At 44.4% G+C, this 17,345-nt stretch overlaps 2 protein-coding genes across 2 annotated transcripts in view; one reads left to right on the plus strand and one right to left on the minus strand.

Annotated features, from left to right (window-relative positions):
• Positions 1 to 17,345, plus strand: part of ANO10 (anoctamin 10) — a 164,381-nt gene that overhangs the window by 107,453 nt on the left and 39,583 nt on the right. The window lies entirely within an intron of this gene.
• On the minus strand, positions 6,129 to 7,318 carry LOC309555581 (uncharacterized protein; the record flags this gene model as incomplete). Its single annotated transcript, XM_082257640.1, has 2 exons — positions 6,129 to 7,008; positions 7,152 to 7,318. 2 exons carry the CDS (start codon positions 7,316 to 7,318, stop codon positions 6,129 to 6,131), a joined length of 1,047 nt encoding a protein of 348 aa, XP_082113766.1.

A 17,345-nucleotide genomic window follows, 5' to 3' on the forward strand; every position in this document is an offset into this window, starting at 1 on the left:
CCTGTAATGTATGGAAATCAAGCAATAGTTAGAAGCAGAGTCACATTGTTTTAGACCTAAGTTGGCCTTTTGTTTAGAAAGATTGGAAACCCCTGCTCTAGTAGGCAAGTCTATATAGACATTGATGTGGTGATTTGAACAGCTCCTTGTACAGTAAATGGGATAATGAGGGAATAACACACACCTGGCCATGAAACAGCTGAGCAGCCAATTGTCCCATTACTTTTGGCCCCTTAAAAAGTGGGAGGCACATATACAAGCTGTTGTAATTCCTACACCGTTCACCTGATTTGGATGTAAATACCCTCAAATTAAAGCTGAAACTCTGCAGTTAAATCCATTGTGGTGGTGTATAGAGCCAATGTCCCAATATTTATGGACCTGACTGTATATATGTATCTCCAGTTTCTGTTTGTCTCACTTCACAGTGGGTGGAATTTTTTCAATTGCGATTAGTGCTAGTCTTGTTTTTGCATTTTTTTTTTTTTTTTTTGGTATTCCTATATGCTCATGGTATAGTAGTAGCGCCTCACTACACCTTTAATTTCACATTTAATAAGTTTCTACACTCAAACTGAAGGCAGCTCTATACCATACAGTATTTATTTCATACTACTTACACTACCATACAAGCACCCTGTCTGAAATAAACGTTTGTACTTTTGGTGACTTTTTATATTTCTTTTTCACTAGTTCATTTCATTTAATGACTTTACAGGTTTTTAGATTTACAAGAAAGCTACACTAGTGTGATGAAGGTCCCTTGAATTAAGAAGGGAAGTTTAAACATATTAAAGATAATAGATATGTAAAGCGGAAGGCTATGCAGAGTTTTCATTTATTACAGTATGGATAATTTATTCTTCAGTAAAATGATAGTGATTTCTTTAGATATTATCTATAAATGAAAATTGTCCGTATTTCTGTCTTTTTTTTGTATTCCTGTTGTATAGGGTAGATCTATCAGATGCATCTTTTTTTTTTTTTCAGCTGTCACATTTATATGAACAAAATAACCTTGTGCAGCCCTCACCATGAGTTATATTCTCAGGTCTGCTGAAATAAACACCATTACCTCCCCTACAGTAATATGCCTTGGCTTTTAAAAGTATTGCTTTGACCTTGAGATGCCAGTTAGTAGTCTCCCTCGAATCTACAGTGTGCTCTATGTACGTGCTACACATCTAATGCTTTGCCCAACCATTGCACGTTTCCATTGTACTCAATCTTGATCTTGTTAGCTGTTTCTGGGATCGCTGTCACTCGTTCCTGAGTATAGAGTATAGCTGTGTTGTGTTAATCTTCTGCATAAGGAATTTTTATATTGTACTAGGTTTATTCAGTTGCTTCATACCATGTTTTAAATCAAGACGACAGTGGTAGGTACAAGTGCCACCAAATTGTCTAAGAAGGGTCAAAGCGGAAATGATCAAGCATGTCTTTTCTCTTAGTTTTTATTTGCATCATACATTGAGATAAAGTAAATATATATATATATTGTGAGGGATTAGCTCGGTGGCGGGCGTGGATGCCCCCTTGGGGGGATTCGTTACACAGGGAGATAGCCGAGAAGTGGTTGCAAACAGTTTTGGTTTATTCATGCAATTTTCTTCACACAAGTGCAAGCCTCAAAAACAGCAAAATAAAAATAAAACACAAAATAAATCCTTGCCACTGTGGCCGGCTACCTTCTCACATACAGGAACCTACCTACGGAGTCTGTCTCCAACCTACTGTTGGGCAAACTTTGCTGATCCTACAGCAGACACTCAATAGTCCATTTATTTTCTCTTCACATGACAAATGTCCATTGAACATGTCCCTTTTCTCTTCACATAGAACACATGCCTTTGTTTGTCTCTTCACATAGCAACCATTCCTTTGCTTGTCTCTTCACATAGCAAACAGTTCATTTATTTCTTTCCACATAGAAACAATCCAAGACCTCACCTTGAGTAGTCTTCACACTTTTTACCCTCCTCAGCGCACATCACTTCAGGAGGTCTTCTCCCATGCTCACACAGCGTCGGCAGGCACACATCTGACTGTCCTCCTCTACCCACACGGCGTCAGGAGGCAGCAGTCCTTCTCCCATGCTCACACAGCGTCGGGAGGCACACATCTGACTGTCCTCCTCTACCCACACGGCGTCAGGAGGCAGCAGTCCTTCTCCCAGGCTCACACAGTGTCGGGAGGCACACATCTGACTGTCCTCCTCTCCCCAGCTCACACAGCGTCAGGAGGCAGCAATCCATAGACTTCCTCTGGACAAATTATAGAGGCCTTAATTTCCTCATTCTGAACAGCTGAAGTCTGTTCAACATCCTTAGACATTTCTGGCTACCTCTGCAGCCGACACCCTATAGTAATTGGTGAATTTTCTAAACCAGGTGGAAATGTATCTCCTGTCTGTGACTACATACACAGATTTACCTGACTTCCTGTCACAATATATATATATACTGTGTGTGTATGTATGATTATATATATATATATATATATATATATATATATATATATATATAGAAAGAGAGAGAGAGCACATAAAGATCAGGTAATACTCAGGAGGAGTCCGAAGACAGTTTGAGATCCTGGTGGCCAAATATATTTACTTATAATTTTCTTCAAGTTTGAAAATTTTTGGTAACTGTACTGACAAATTTTTATGTGAATGGCAAGCACTAGATAATTGACAATCGGGACTTGCACCTACATGTTCAAAGGCACCAACATTTTTTATATGTGGAGGTAATTTGTTGGTCCTAATTAGCAATTTCTGTATCATGTTCGTGTATTGGAGTCAAGGTTGGTTCTCTCTTGCTAAAATATACAATACTAGAGGAGCATCAGGGCTGACATGAGTTGAGGGATAAGACTCAAGCAAGCTGTGCCTATGTCATTTCCTATGATACGACAACATTGTTGCCCAATACGTAATGACTGTAGGCTGTCAGAAGAAGTTGTTTATTGAAAGTCTTGCAGTCATCATAAGGCCCCATGCACACGGGGCGTTTTTAACGCCGCTGTAAGCAGCGTCAGACGTTTTCCTCTTGCAGCCTAAAAACACCCCTCCATGTTATTCTATGGCCTCATGCACACAAAGACGTTTTTAAGCTGTAAGTGGCCTAAGCGTTTTTCAGCTGCAACAAGAACCCACGGCCTGCGCGTTCTGAGGCCCAGCGTTAGAGCGTTAAAAGCGCTTGACGCTATTTAGCGCTATTTAACGTTTTTATCGGCGTTTTCCAGCGTCCGGCGTTATTAAGCTGTAGAAATTTTCAGAAATGTGATTGGTCACTGTAATGGAGTAAAAACACAGGAAATGCATTTTTACATTTCCCAAGTGTCCTTTGCTCAGCCGTGTGGGTGGGTGGGTGTGTCTGTGTGGACATACAGGAGAGAGAGGGACAATGGCTGCTGATATAGGTCAGACAGTGCTTATCTCTGCAGTTGAGGCCCATCCAGAGCTGTGGGATGTCTCCCATCCCTTCTATAGTGACAGGATTAAAAAATCAAAAACCTGGATGGATATATCTGAAGCCCTAACACCAGGCTGGGACCGATTGAGCACCGCAGAGAAGAAGGAAAGAAGTAAGTTTTTCAGAAATGCATGACTTGTGTGCTGTATAATTACAAAGAATGCATATTTTAACCTTACTTCACTTTTCTTCTTAGGCAAAATTTTCCAAAAGAGGTGGAAGTCCCTGCGTGATCGGGTCAGGAGGGATCTGACAGAGGAGGAAAAAGCTAACACAAGTGGTGCAGCTGCCTCCCACAAAAGAAGACACGTGTACCACAACCACCTGGCATTCCTGCGTCAAGCAATGATAGCCAGCAGTAGAGAGTAAGTCGCACATACTGTATTTTTGACTTACATATAGGGGTGCTCAGAGCATCGTTTTCTGTGAATGTATTGCTATTCTGCAGCCATTTTTTTTTACATATTTTTCAGGACAACATCTAATATTGCGGACCTGACTCAGGATGCTAGTCAGGAGGTGGTTGAAGAACCAGAGGACAGACCCCCCAGTGCTGCCACTGAAAACAGTGACATGACGATCCAATCCAGTGGATCTCATGTCTGCGATGAATCCACAATACAGGTTAGTGTCTGTCTAGTCTGTCTGCCATTCTTTTCTTCATTGTATGTATGTGACAAACTGAACCTTTTTCTTTCTTAACAGGAATCCAGGGACCAGGAATGTGTTGTGGAAGAAATTCCCGATAGTGGTGTGGGGCGTGGCCGTGGCGAGGTACCCGTTCGTGGCAACGAGGTATGTGTGCGTGGCCGTGGCGCTGTGCGTGGCCGTGGCCGCAATCAGCGTCAGAGGGGTGGCGGTATTGTCCCTCAAAACGAGGACGGGGTGTTAGCGTTGCTGCAGGAAGTGCGGCAGGAGAGGCGCAGTGGGGATGTGTTCCTCGATCCTGGCAACTCACGCGCCGCCTTCTGCCGTGCTGCATACTACATCCTGGAGGACATTGGGGGACCTGAAGAAAAGCTTTGTATGGATCGTGTGCTCGCCATCATGACACAATATAGGCATGCAAAACTAAGTGGTGGCCCGCCACCATCAAACGATCCATTCAACACTTTTCTTGATCCCCCAATGCCCTCTGTGACCTCAGCAACGCTAACACCCCACTTTCAATACCGCCCCCCTCCGCAACGCCACCTACCTACCTTGTCCCCTCCGCAACGCCACCCAACACCTGTCTTGTCCACGCCCTCCTATTTCCCACCCCACTCCTCCATTGATTTCTCCCAACCACCTACCCAGTTCCCTCCCCCAAACTTACCTGGACCCCCTTACCACCATGAGGTTGCGCAGGAACGACATGTCCAAGCCACCCACTCGCATCCTGACATCAGCTATCCACGTTCAAAGTCACCGCGGTCAAGCCAGGACGATCAGTCAGGATACACCTACCAGCATTTGTGATTTTTTTCTTTTTTTTGTGTTTATTTGAATAAAAACCTTTTTTTGAAATGATATTTTGCCTCATTTTTTTTTAAAGTTGTATGTTGAAATAGAAGTACATCTGCACAGGCCATTGGGCTGGCACACACTTGCCACATGCAGAAGGAAACCCCCCTCCTTCTTCTGCATGTGGCAAGTGTATGCACAAGCCATTGGGCTGGCACACACTTGCCACATGCAGAAGGAAACCCCCCTCCTTCTTCTGCATGTGGCAAGTGTATGCACAGGCCATTGGGCTGGCACACACTTGCCACATGCAGAAGGAAACCCCCCTCCTTCTTCTGCATGTGGCAAGTGTATGCACAGGCCATTGGGCTGGCACACACTTGCCACATGCAGAAGGAAACCCCCCTCCTTCTTCTGCATGTGGCAAGTGTATGCACAGGCCATTGGGCTGGCACACACTTGCCACATGCAGAAGGAAACCCCCCTCCTTCTTCTGCATGTGGCAAGTGTATGCACAGGCCATTGGGCTGGCACACACTTGCCACATGCAGAAGGAAACCCCCCTCCTTCTTCTGCATGTGGCAAGTGTATGCACAGGCCATTGGGCTGGCACACACTTGCCACATGCAGAAGGAAACCCCCCTCCTTCTTCTGCATGTGGCAAGTGTATGCACAAGCCATTGGGCTGGCACACACTTGCCACATGCAGAAGGAAACCCCCCTCCTTCTTCTGCATGTGGCAAGTGTATGCACAGGCCATTGGGCTGGCACACACTTGCCACATGCAGAAGGAAACCCCCCTCCTTCTTCTGCATGTGGCAAGTGTATGCACAAGCCATTGGGCTGGCACACACTTGCCACATGCAGAAGGAAACCCCCCTCCTTCTTCTGCATGTGGCAAGTGTATGCACAGGCCAGGGCTGGCACACACTTGCCACATGCAGAAGGAAACCCCCCTCCTTCTTCTGCATTTGGCAAGTGTATGCACAGGCCAGGGCTGGCACACACTTGCCACATGCAGAAGGAAACCCCCCTCCTTCTTCTGCATGTGGCAAGTGTATGCACAGGCCATTGGGCTGGCACACACTTGCCACATGCAACATTGAACTAGAACAATGGAAGAATGATAGACATCAAAAGAACTGACATACATGTTTAATAAAAGCTGTATGTGAAGATATCACAAAGTTTACAAGATGAATGATTTTAGACAAAATTATCCTGCCATGCCACTTCCCCATCAGGCGAGACAAAGAAATCCGCAAACTTATCTCTGATGGTCATGACTCGTGCTGTTGTTCGTAAGTCCATAAACTGCACGCGGTGCATGGGGTTACGTGGCTCTGGTTCAACGCTGCTCCTGTCGCTTCTCCTTAGGAAATTGTGCAAAACACAGCAGGCCAGGACAACCTTGGTGGCATTGTCAACATCCAGTTGCATACATGACAGCAAAACCCTCCATTTTGCTGAGCACACACCAAACGCACACTCCACAACACGACGAGCTCGGCTCAGCCGATAATTGAATATACGTTTGGTGTGACTCAGTCCATAGCCACTGTATGGCCTCATCAGATTTTCTGCCAGTCCAAATGCTTCGTCGGCCACCATGACCAATGGCAAGCTTGGTTCCTCAGTACACGGTAGCGGCCTGCTTGTTGGTATGTTGAGTCGTCCTTCGTGTAGCCGACGTCCAAAGGCCGATTCTCGAAAGATGCGGGCATCACCCTGGCTGCCATATGCTCCTACATCAACAGCAAGGAATTGAAGATGGGCATCAGACAATGCCAGGAGTACCACAGAAAAATATTTCTTGTAGTTAAAGTATGCAGAGCCGGAATGGGGGGGCTTCTTCACCCTGATGTGTTTTCCATCAAGGGCACCGATACAGTTGGGGAACTGGGTTTTCTCCCAAAATTCGTCGACAACTGCTTCCCACATCTCTTCAGCCGGCTCCGGCATGACCACCTCCTTCAACTGCTCCCATATTGCCGCACATGTCTCCTTAACAATTTTGGCCACCGTGGAGACACCGAGCAGAAAATAGTGGTGTAAGGAGACAAAGCTTTGGCCAGTAGCAAGAAACCTAAAATAAAAATAAAAAATGATTACATATTACATCTATCTTTCAAAAATACATTGAAAATGTTTTAACTAGGACCTCACCACCTAACCCTCTTAACCCAAGTACTAACCCTATACAAAACACCCACAAATGATTTCACTTACCGAAGTGTCACAAGCAGCCTTTCCTCCGGTGACACACTGCTTCGCATGTTCGTGTCCATCCTGGATAGCCTTGGCCTGAGCTTCTCCAGCAGGTCATCGAAAAGCGGAACGGACATACGTGAGAAGTTGTACCACTTGTCCGGATACATGCGGAGTTGGGTGTACATGGTGGTAAAGTACCCCACGGACAGACGCTGCAACATGACAGGATGCACCCAGAACCTTCGCCGTATGCTCCTCTCATTCTCCTCCTCCAACTGTCTCCTTCTACGCATCCTTCTCAAGATGATGAGCAGGATCGCCTCATCAACCTTCTGCATAACAGGATCCATGACTCAGAAATGCAAAAAATACTCCGAAAATACAAGAAACACTCTCAACCGATCTGAAAATGCTCTCTCCTCTCTCTCTCTCCTACCAAAATGGCTTCCACACATTGCATTGTGGTTATTTTGGGTGTGGAAAATGGAGGAGGACTGATTTTTTAAAAAAACGCTATTTAGCGCTGACGCGGCTTAACGCGGCTTAACGCTCATTAACATAATTTGAGAAACGCTGTTTAACGCGCGTTTTTAACGCCGGTTTTTCCCGGCGTTATAACTAGCTTGGACGTACGTTTTTTTGAACGCCCCGTGTGCATGGGGCCTTAAAGTTGAACTAGACCATTCTATCCTTTGCAGTAATAAACAAAAATCGCTTCCTTTTTTTAACTAGATGGCCTTTGACTTTAAAAAAAATGCAGAGTTATTTGCGCACCTCAGAAACTTGGGACTTCTCCCACCCACCAAAGACTGCTCCATTTTGGCCTCTATTTAGATCTGCAATTGCCATGGGGCTGGCTAAACTGTGACACAACCATGTGAGGTATTCAAAGTAGTTGAGAACTAACATAAACCCACTGATGACTGAAATTTATCACCAGAAGTATGCATTGAATGTAGTATACACTACATATACAGTCAGGTCCATAAATATTGGGACATCGGCACAATTCTAATCTTATTGGCTCTATAATGGATTTGAAATGAAACAAACAAGATGTGATTTAACTGCAGACTTTCAGCTTTAATTTGAGGGTGTTTTCATCCAAATCAGGTGAAAGGTGTAGGAATTACAACAGTTTGTATATGTGCCTCCCACTTTTTAAGGGACCAAAAGTAATGGGACAATTGGCTGCTCAGCTGTTCCATGGCCAGGTGTGTGTTATTTCCTCATTATCCCATTTACAAGGAGCAGATAAAAGGTCCAGAGTTCATTTCAAGTGTGCTATTTGCATTTGGAATATGTTGCTGTCAACTCTCAATATGAGATCCAAAGAGCTGTCACTATCAGTGAAGCAAGCCATCATTAGGCTGAAAAAACAAAACAAACCCATCAGAGAGATAGCAAAAACATTAGGTGTGGCCAAATCAACTGTTTGGAACAGCCTTAAAAAGAAAGAACGCACTGGTGAGCTCAGCAACACCGGAAGACCACGGAAAACAACTGTGGTGCATGACCGAAGAATTCTTTCCCTGGTGAAGAAAACATCCTTCACAACAGTTGGCCAGATCAAGAACACTCTCCAGGAGGTAGGTGTATGTGTGTCAAAGTCAACAATCAAGAGAAGACTTCACCAGAGTGAATGCAGAGCGTTCACCACAAGATGTAAACCATTGGTGAGCCTCAAAAACAGGAAGGCCAGATTAGAGTTTGCCAAACAACATCTAAAAAAGCCTTCACAGTTCTGGACCAACATCCTATAGACAGATGAGACCAAGATCAACTTGTACCAGAGTGATGGGAAGAGAAGAGTATGGAGAAGGAAAGGAACTGCTCATGATCCAAAGCATTCCACCTCATCAGTGAAGCATGGTGGTCGTAGTGTCATGGCGTGGGCATGTATGGCTGCCAATGGAACTGGTTCTCTTGTATTTATTGATGATGTTACTGCTGACAAAAGCAGCAGGATGAATTCTGAAGTGTATCGGGCAATATTATCTGCTCATATTCAGACAAATGCTTCAGAACTCATTGGACGGCGCTTCACAGTGCAGATGGACAATGACCCGAAGCATACTGCAAAAGCAACCAAATAGTTTTTTAAGGGAAAGAAGTGGAATGTTATGTAATGGCCAAGTCAATCACCTGACCTGAATCCGATTGAGCATGCATTTCACTTGCTGAAGAAAAAAACTGAAGGGAAAATGCCCCAAGAAAAAGCAGGAACTGAAGACAGTTGCAGTAGAGGCCTGGCAGAGCATCACCAGGGATGAAACCCAGCGTCTGGTGATGTCTATGCATTCCAGATTTCAGGCTGTAATTGACTGCAAAGGATTTGCAACCAAGTATTAAAAAAGTGAAAGTTTGATTTATGATTGTTAATCTGTCCCATTACTTTTGGTCCCTTAAAAAGTGGGAGGCACATATACAAACTGTTGTAATTCCTACACCGTTCACCTGATTTGGATGTAAATACCCTCAAATTAAAGCTGAAAGTCTGCAGTTAAAGCAAATCTTGTTTGTTTCATTTCAAATCCATTGTGGTGGTGTATAGAGCCAAAAAGATTAGAATTGTGTCAATGTCCCAATATTTACGGACCTGACTGTACACTAGTAGGCAGAATGTAAATGAAAACAACATTGGTATGTTCGATCAAAGATTTAATAAAATATATTGAATATTTCCAATTTAAGCTTTCCTTTGTAAAATGATTAACTTGGTTGGTTCAGTTTTGCTTTTCAGAAATGAAGTGTTAGTGGGAGGGACTTGTGTTTGCTGGAGTGATCCTGGGGGCGCGCACCCACTCACCAGTGGGGAAGCCGATCCACTTTTTCCGGCGGCCGCTATTGCCCTTGGGCACCCGAGATCGCTTCCTGTGAAGAGAGAACGGCGGTCTGCTGTTGTAAACACAGCAGACTGTTGTCCTCTCAGGAATTAATGCAGAGCTCCTGTGTTCCTCCTATTTAGGAACACAGGTCTGTTTTGATTTCACAAGCCCCCCCCTCCCCCCAGTTAAAAAAAAACCCCTAGGCTCACATTTAATTCTTTTATTGCTCCTGGGTTAACCCCTTCCCTGCCAGTGTCATTGGTACAGTAACAGTGCATATTTTTTGCACTGATTACTGTAGTAATGTCACTGGTCCCCCCAAAAGTGTCAAAAGTGTTGTAAAAAAATCAAATTAATAGAACTTACATAAATCTTTCCCCTAGTTTGTAGACGTGATAACTTTTGCGCAAACCAATCAAAATATGCTTATTGGGATTTTTTCCCCAAAAAATGAAGCGGAATACAAATTGGCCTAAAGATATGAAAAAATTTCTAAATTTTTTTTATTGAGAATGTTGTATAGCAGAAAGTGAAAAATTTAGTTTTTTTTTTTTCAGAATTGTCTCTCTTTTTTTGTTAGCGCAAAAAATAAAAACCGCAGAGGTGACCAAATACCACCAAAAGAAAGCTCTATTTATTGGAAAAAAAAAAGCAATTTTATTTGGGTACAGCATCGCACAACCGTGCAATTGTCCGTTAAAATAACGCAGTGCAAAAAATGGCCTGGTCATTTATGATTAAACAATATAATTTATAATAAAAATACATTCAGCACAGTATCAATATATAATTATCAGGTTAATCCGGAACTTAAGCATTTTTTAAGATTTTAGCTTTGTATTATTTTATATGTAGCATTCCTTATATACAGATCTCTATTAGTTGTCTTATGCCAGGCCTCGACAAAACCCGGGCGCCAGGTCGCATTTGCGACTAGAATTAGCGACCTGGCGCCTGGGGTGCCCTGCAGAAAGTGTCCTGTCATTTTTGCACGGACTTCCGCGCACGGAGTGCACGGACTTCCCGGCCGTCTGAAAATTGAGGCCCCGGCTTTTCGGCCTACTTGAGATGAGAGGCTTCCAATGGGGAACTGGCGCCCTCTTGTGGTGGCCGGGAGTAATGACTGTTGTAATTACTGTAATCTGTACTGTAATCCACTGCCTGATTGTTCACAATGCATTACCATCTCCCTGTCCAGTTAGTTACCTTTGACAGGGAGTGTGGTTATTTATTATTAATTTAATATATTTTTTAAATGTAAAAACTAAATAATATTTTTTTTCTTTTTAATTATTAAAAAAAATAAAAAAATATATATATTTTTTTTCCTATTATTATTATTAAAAATAAATAAATAAATAAAAAAAAAATATATATAGCCCCTTTCACACGGGCTGTCTGATCAGGTCCGCCTGTCAGTTTTTCAGGCAGACCTGATCGGACCCTTCATTCTCCTCTGTGGAGCAGTAATCTGCCGCCATCTGATCCTGTCCTCCAAAAGCAGACGGATGGTGGTTCTATTTTCTATCCATCCTGTGGATCGGATCAGATGGCATCAGATGGAAAGAGACAGACAGTCTGTTTTCATCCAATTGCGCTAGAGGAGAGTGGGGTTCTAGTCGTATTTATGTGTAAATTTAGTATCCGTTTTATTAAATAAAGCTTGGTTGTTAGTTTAAAAAAAAAAAAAACTGGCTCCTAATTTTTTTAGCTGGCTCCTAGATTTCAGGAAAGTTTGTCAAGCCCTGTCTTATGCTTACTATACACAAGACGAAAAAATCGTTTGAAGACGTTTTTTTAAAAAAAGAACACACGATCGTGGGAGCAAAAGATGTTGCCATCATGTAATGACCGAATTTCCAACAATTTCCAACATCATGTAATGACAGAATCATTCTACGGAAGTAAATGAATCTATTTCTGGTTTGTATGCACAATACCAACAGTTCAATTTTTAATGGGCGGGAAACACACCTTTCAATTTATCGTTAGTTTGGCAGAATTTTCCAACCTGTTCTTTTTTTTTTTTTTTTTTGTGCCCATAAACTAGATGAAAAACTAACAAACTTTCCAATTGACAGGTTTTTAAATGATTTTTTGTCTACTGCATGGGCACCATTAGTCTTCCCATAGATAAGTGAATGTCTTACCGAGATCCACAAGTGTTGAGACATCCATGCCACCCATGAATGTGTCAGGACCCCCTAAGTCTCTGTGACACAGGCAGTGGGGTAATGTGGCCCCATGTACGGTGTACGTTTTTTATGAGCTTTAAAGCGGTATTAAACCCACATTTATTAAACTGCAGCTTACCTATCATCAGATGTGGTGGCTGCATTTGTTTTCTTTGTTAGGCTTTATTTCCTTTATTTTTATCTGGTGATCCTGCCAGTACGTCTGTTGTTTTTCAACAGAACAAGCTGTCCAGCAGATGTAACAGTTAGAAGGTTGAGGCTTTTATTAATGTATGTAAAACCTATATCTCAAAAGGATCAAAACCTGCTGTAACTATTTAACTACCTCAATACTGGGCACTTAAACCCCCTTCCTTCCCAGACCAATTTTCATCTTTTAGCGCTGTTGCATTTTGAATGACAATTGCGCGGTCATGCAACACTGTACCTAAACCAAATTTGTGTCATTTTTTCCCCACAAATAGAGCTTCAGGGTTCATACGGTCATGGAAATCCTGGAAAAGTTTTGGAATTTTTAGATGACACTTTCCAGGCCTGGAAAGGTCATGGAAAATTAGGAAATACACTAGGTTTTGGAAAAGTCATGGAATTAAATTACTGTGGAGGAGCGGGAAGCAGATGCTTAATTATTTTAATTATTTTATAATTATATTGCCACATACTGTATTTACATTTCGCTGTATTAGCGTCCTTCTGGGTCCGCGGTATGCGCGTGCTGTCATTGGCCAGCAGCAGCCGAAGAGATGACCCAATCAGGCAGCGGGGAGGGCCGGCCGCGGTTTGCCTGGAGACACTGTGACTGACTAGCAGCAGCAGTAACAGCCGGGAGATTATCAACCGATGAGGCAGCGGAAGCGTCACTGGAGGGCAGGCCGGCCGCATGAACGTGATGATGCGGAAGGGGGCGGTAACCGTTTTGCGTGCCTTCCAACCCCCCTGCAATGCTTTCCAGTCCCCCCTCCCCCCCCGTGCCCTTCAGCTCCTCCAGTGCTCTCTGCTTCCCCTGTGCTCTTCTATCTTCTATCATGTCTGTAGTCTCTCACCTTCTCTTGTATCATGTCCGCAGCCTCTGACCACCTCCTGTATCATGTCCGCAGCCTCTGACCACCTCCTGTATCATGTCCGCAGCCTCTGACCACCACCTGTATCATGTTCACAGCCTCTGACCACCTCCTGTATCATGTCCACTGCCTCTGACCACCTCCTGTATCATGTCCGCAGCCTCTGACCACCTCCTGTATCATGTCCGCAGCCTCTGACCACCTCCTGTATCATGTCCGCAGCCTCTGACCACCTCCTGTATCATGTCCGCAGCCTCTGACCACCTACTGTATCATGTCCGCAGCCTCTGACCACCTCCTGTATCATGTCCGCTAAATGTACAGTGTGTGTCGTAAAACTTTTGACATTTCGAACATGGGAGAGGCAGCGCTGTCTAGCCACGCTAAAGGTGCAAAGCACCAGTCTGCAGCTGCATGCTTGACAGCTTCCAATCTGATCGCTGGCTTTTTCACCCGTGCGCCTGAAGTGACACCGGCTCCCAGCTGCGGCAGCGGTGCTTCCATCTTATCCACTGTAAAACAAGGGACCATTTTGAGTCACGCTGTATCCAGAAACGAAACCCTAAGGGCTCTTTCACACGGTCCGCCTCCGCAGGCGGATCCGTGTTGCTCAGCGGGGATCGATCCGCGATCCCCGCTGAGCCGGGCGGATGACAGCTCCGTCTCCGCTTTCAGAGCGGAGAGGGAGGTGTCTCAGCCCCCGCTGCCCTCTATGGGGGATTGGAGGAGAGCGGACCGCTTGTCCGCTCTCATCAGATCCGCTCCGCTCCGATTACTGAACAGATGGAAAAATAGGGTTTCCATCCGTCCAGATTTCAGCACAGGATCGGATGCGAATGGCAGCGGGTGTCAGCGGAGGTGTCTCCGCTGACACCCGCTGCCCCATAGAGCTGCATGGAGGATCCGATCAGATCCGCCTAAAAAACTGACAGGCGGATCTGATCGGACCGCCCGTGTGAAAGAGCCCTTACTGCAGAGGTACTGTACACTACAAAGATTGTCATTTATTTTAGTAAAAATATGCTGGGTGTGACATGGATTTTCTTCTTATTTAACATGTATACATAGACATTTCATGAAACATTAGGTCATGAATATTTACGTGAAGTCATGGAAAAGTCATGGAATTTTATTGGTGAAAATGTGTATGAACCCTGGAGCTTTCTTTTGGTGGTATTTGATCACTGACAGTTTTTTCTTTTTTGGTGCACAAATTAAGAAAGACCGAAAAGTTTGAAAAAAAAAAAGTTTTTTTGTTTAGGTTATAAAATTTTGTGAATAGATACGTTTTTTCCTGCACTGTTGAGCACTGATGACGCCGCACTGACAGGCACTGATGAGGAGACACTGATTGGGTGTCACTGATGGGGTTGCACTGATGGGGTGGCACTGATATGCAGCACTGATGGGCACTGATAGGTAGCACTGATATGCAGCACTAATGGGCACTGATATGTGGCACTGATAGATAGCACTGATATGTAGCATTGATAGGCAGCGCTGATGGGCACTGATAGGCAGCACTGATGGGCACTGATCAGCGGCACTGATGGGCGGCACTGATGGGCACTGATAGGCAGCACTGGTGGGCAATAATGGGCACTGGTGGGCAGCACTGATATATGGCATTGGTGGGCAGCACTGATAGGAGGGCACCACTGGCAGGCTGTTTGCCACCCCTGGTGGCCATGGTGGGCATCCCTGGTGGTCATGGGTGGGCATCCCTGGTGGCTCTAGTGGCACCCCCCCCCCCCAGGGCTGCACTGGTAATCAATGTTCTGATTACCAGCACAGACCCCCCCTGTGATCAGTGAGTACTTAGAAATACTCACTGATCACCCCAGCTCCAGTATCGATCCTCTCCTTCTCCTCACACTGACAGGATCTGTCAGGAGGAGAAGAGATCGAAGCCGTTACAACGGCTGTATTTACATTGCATGACGGCTGTGATTGGACACAGCCGTCATGTGATCAGGAGGGCCAATCACAGGGCCCTCCTGACGCATCTTGTTGCGCTGTGTCCGAGGGACACAGGCACATCGAGATCGCGCTGCTGCTGCGCGCGCCCGCGGCGGCGCGATCTCGCTCCTTCTGAAGGACGTTCCGGAACGCCCATTCAGAAGGACGAGACTCCCACCCGGCCGTATATGTACAATGGCCGGGTGGGAGGTGGTTAGGTGGTGGGAGGTGGTTAAAGAGTGTTAGCTGGAGTTTGGCTTCAATTTGTTTGTATATCTAAATCTGCTAGTGCATCTAACACTCTAATGCTCCCCCCCCCCCCAGACTGACAATCCTGCTGTCCAAAAGTGTCTCTGTTGCTCCTTCATCCAGAGTGGGTGCAACACAGGAGGTGTGTTACTAACCAGATCACCAAAAAAAGAGGGGAAATATATGCAGCCACCACATCTAATGACTGATAAGCTGCAATGTATATCATTTTTGGTTTTCGGTTTAATATTGCTTTAACTTGTTAATGTCATTTCAAATGTAGTTTTCAATGTTTTTAAATCTGCAACTTTTTGTTTACCACTTGCCCTCTGGAAGATTTACCCCTCTTCATGACCAGGCCATTTTTTTTGCAATACGCCACTGCGTTACTTTAACTGACAACTGCGCGGTCGTGCGACACTGTACCCATACAAAATTTGTGTCCTTTATTTCCCACAAATAGAGCTTTCTTTGATCACTTGTGTGGTTTTTATTTTTTGCGCTATAAACAAAAAGCCCTAAGATGGCTGAAGAAGGATTGAAGTTTGGTCAGTTCAGCAGGAACCAGACAAATTTCGATCCATCTGTCTGTGGGCAGGTTGGTTGTACTGAAGTTGATCTGTCAATTGAAGTGCAACCAGCTTATGCTTTTTTTTTATTTTCATTTTTTTAATATGAATACTGCCACAGGCTATAGTCGCCAGCAGTGATCATTGTATTCTGATGGCGGGGAAATCTCCCACTGTCAGAATACAATAGCTCAGCAGGAGGTTCCATCAACACTTTCTGTGTTTATAGGGGAATCAAGCAACTTTCTTTCCTTCAGCTTGTGGTTGAAGGAAAAAAAATTGCATAATCTAAGGCCAGCCTTAGAGAGTGATTTATGTTTAGAATGGACCAACCTACCACATTTGACTGGGTATTGAAAACCTGTAGAAATTCCTCTCAGAGTGTCAAAATAGTCAATAGATCCAAAAATATAGGTAGCTGATGCTAAATGCAGTCCTGGAAAAATCAAGTTTAATCTCACTCATTCAGCCTCCATATTAGCCTTTAATGTGATGGGTGGGACTGTTTATTAATAAGGAGGATGAGAGGGGGGCATGCTGAACTTTTTCAGGAAAAACTGAGATTTTCATATAACTTTAGCTCCTTGTATCCCTGGATATTTGGTTTTCACTGAAGGTATTCTCTATACATATACTGTATGTGCTTGGTTTTAGATTTTTCCAAGTTTGTGATAGATTTATTTTAATGTTCCTAGCTTTTGGAATACAAAAAACACCCTGATGGGGTGTGCAGAATTAGGAGTATTTATTTTGCCTAGAGATGGACTTTAACCAATTCCCTACCATAGCAATTTTCCCTTTCTAGACCCAGAGGGTCCCCCCCAGTCTGGCCAGCGAGCGCGCGCAGGCCTCAGCTCCGCACTAGGTCGGCCGCGACATAGCTCCACTGGACGGGGGCTGGTCTGCAAGTTAATTGTCTCGTGAGGGCGCATACAACCTGGCCTCTATCACCCCATGCTCTACTTACACTACTCTTGTGAGTAGGAATGTTTTTATCCTTTATTAAAGTGTTTTACTGCTACACTTAGATTGGCACTTGTGGTTCTCTCCCTTTTGTTTTGATGACAGAGCCGCTTCTCTCTTCACCACCAGCAGCCGTCACAGTATGCAGATTTCCCATTGGAACTTATCTTGCCTTTTCCTTCCCCCTTTCTAATTGATTTACCACGGAGTGCCTGGGAATTATTGTTCTGTTATATAGTATAGTATCTGTTTTGCACCAATACCCATTTTGTCTGCTGGGCCTGATGGTGTCTACCTTCAAGGCGGTTTCGTTTGCACAGTTCCACACAAGACCTCTGCAAAAAAGAGATCCTGGTGAAATGGGACACGAATCCTCAGTCTCTAGACA

This window comes from Pelophylax lessonae (genome assembly GCF_965119305.1).
Source record: "Pelophylax lessonae genome assembly, chromosome: 5".
Lineage (NCBI taxonomy): Eukaryota > Metazoa > Chordata > Amphibia > Anura > Ranidae > Pelophylax > Pelophylax lessonae.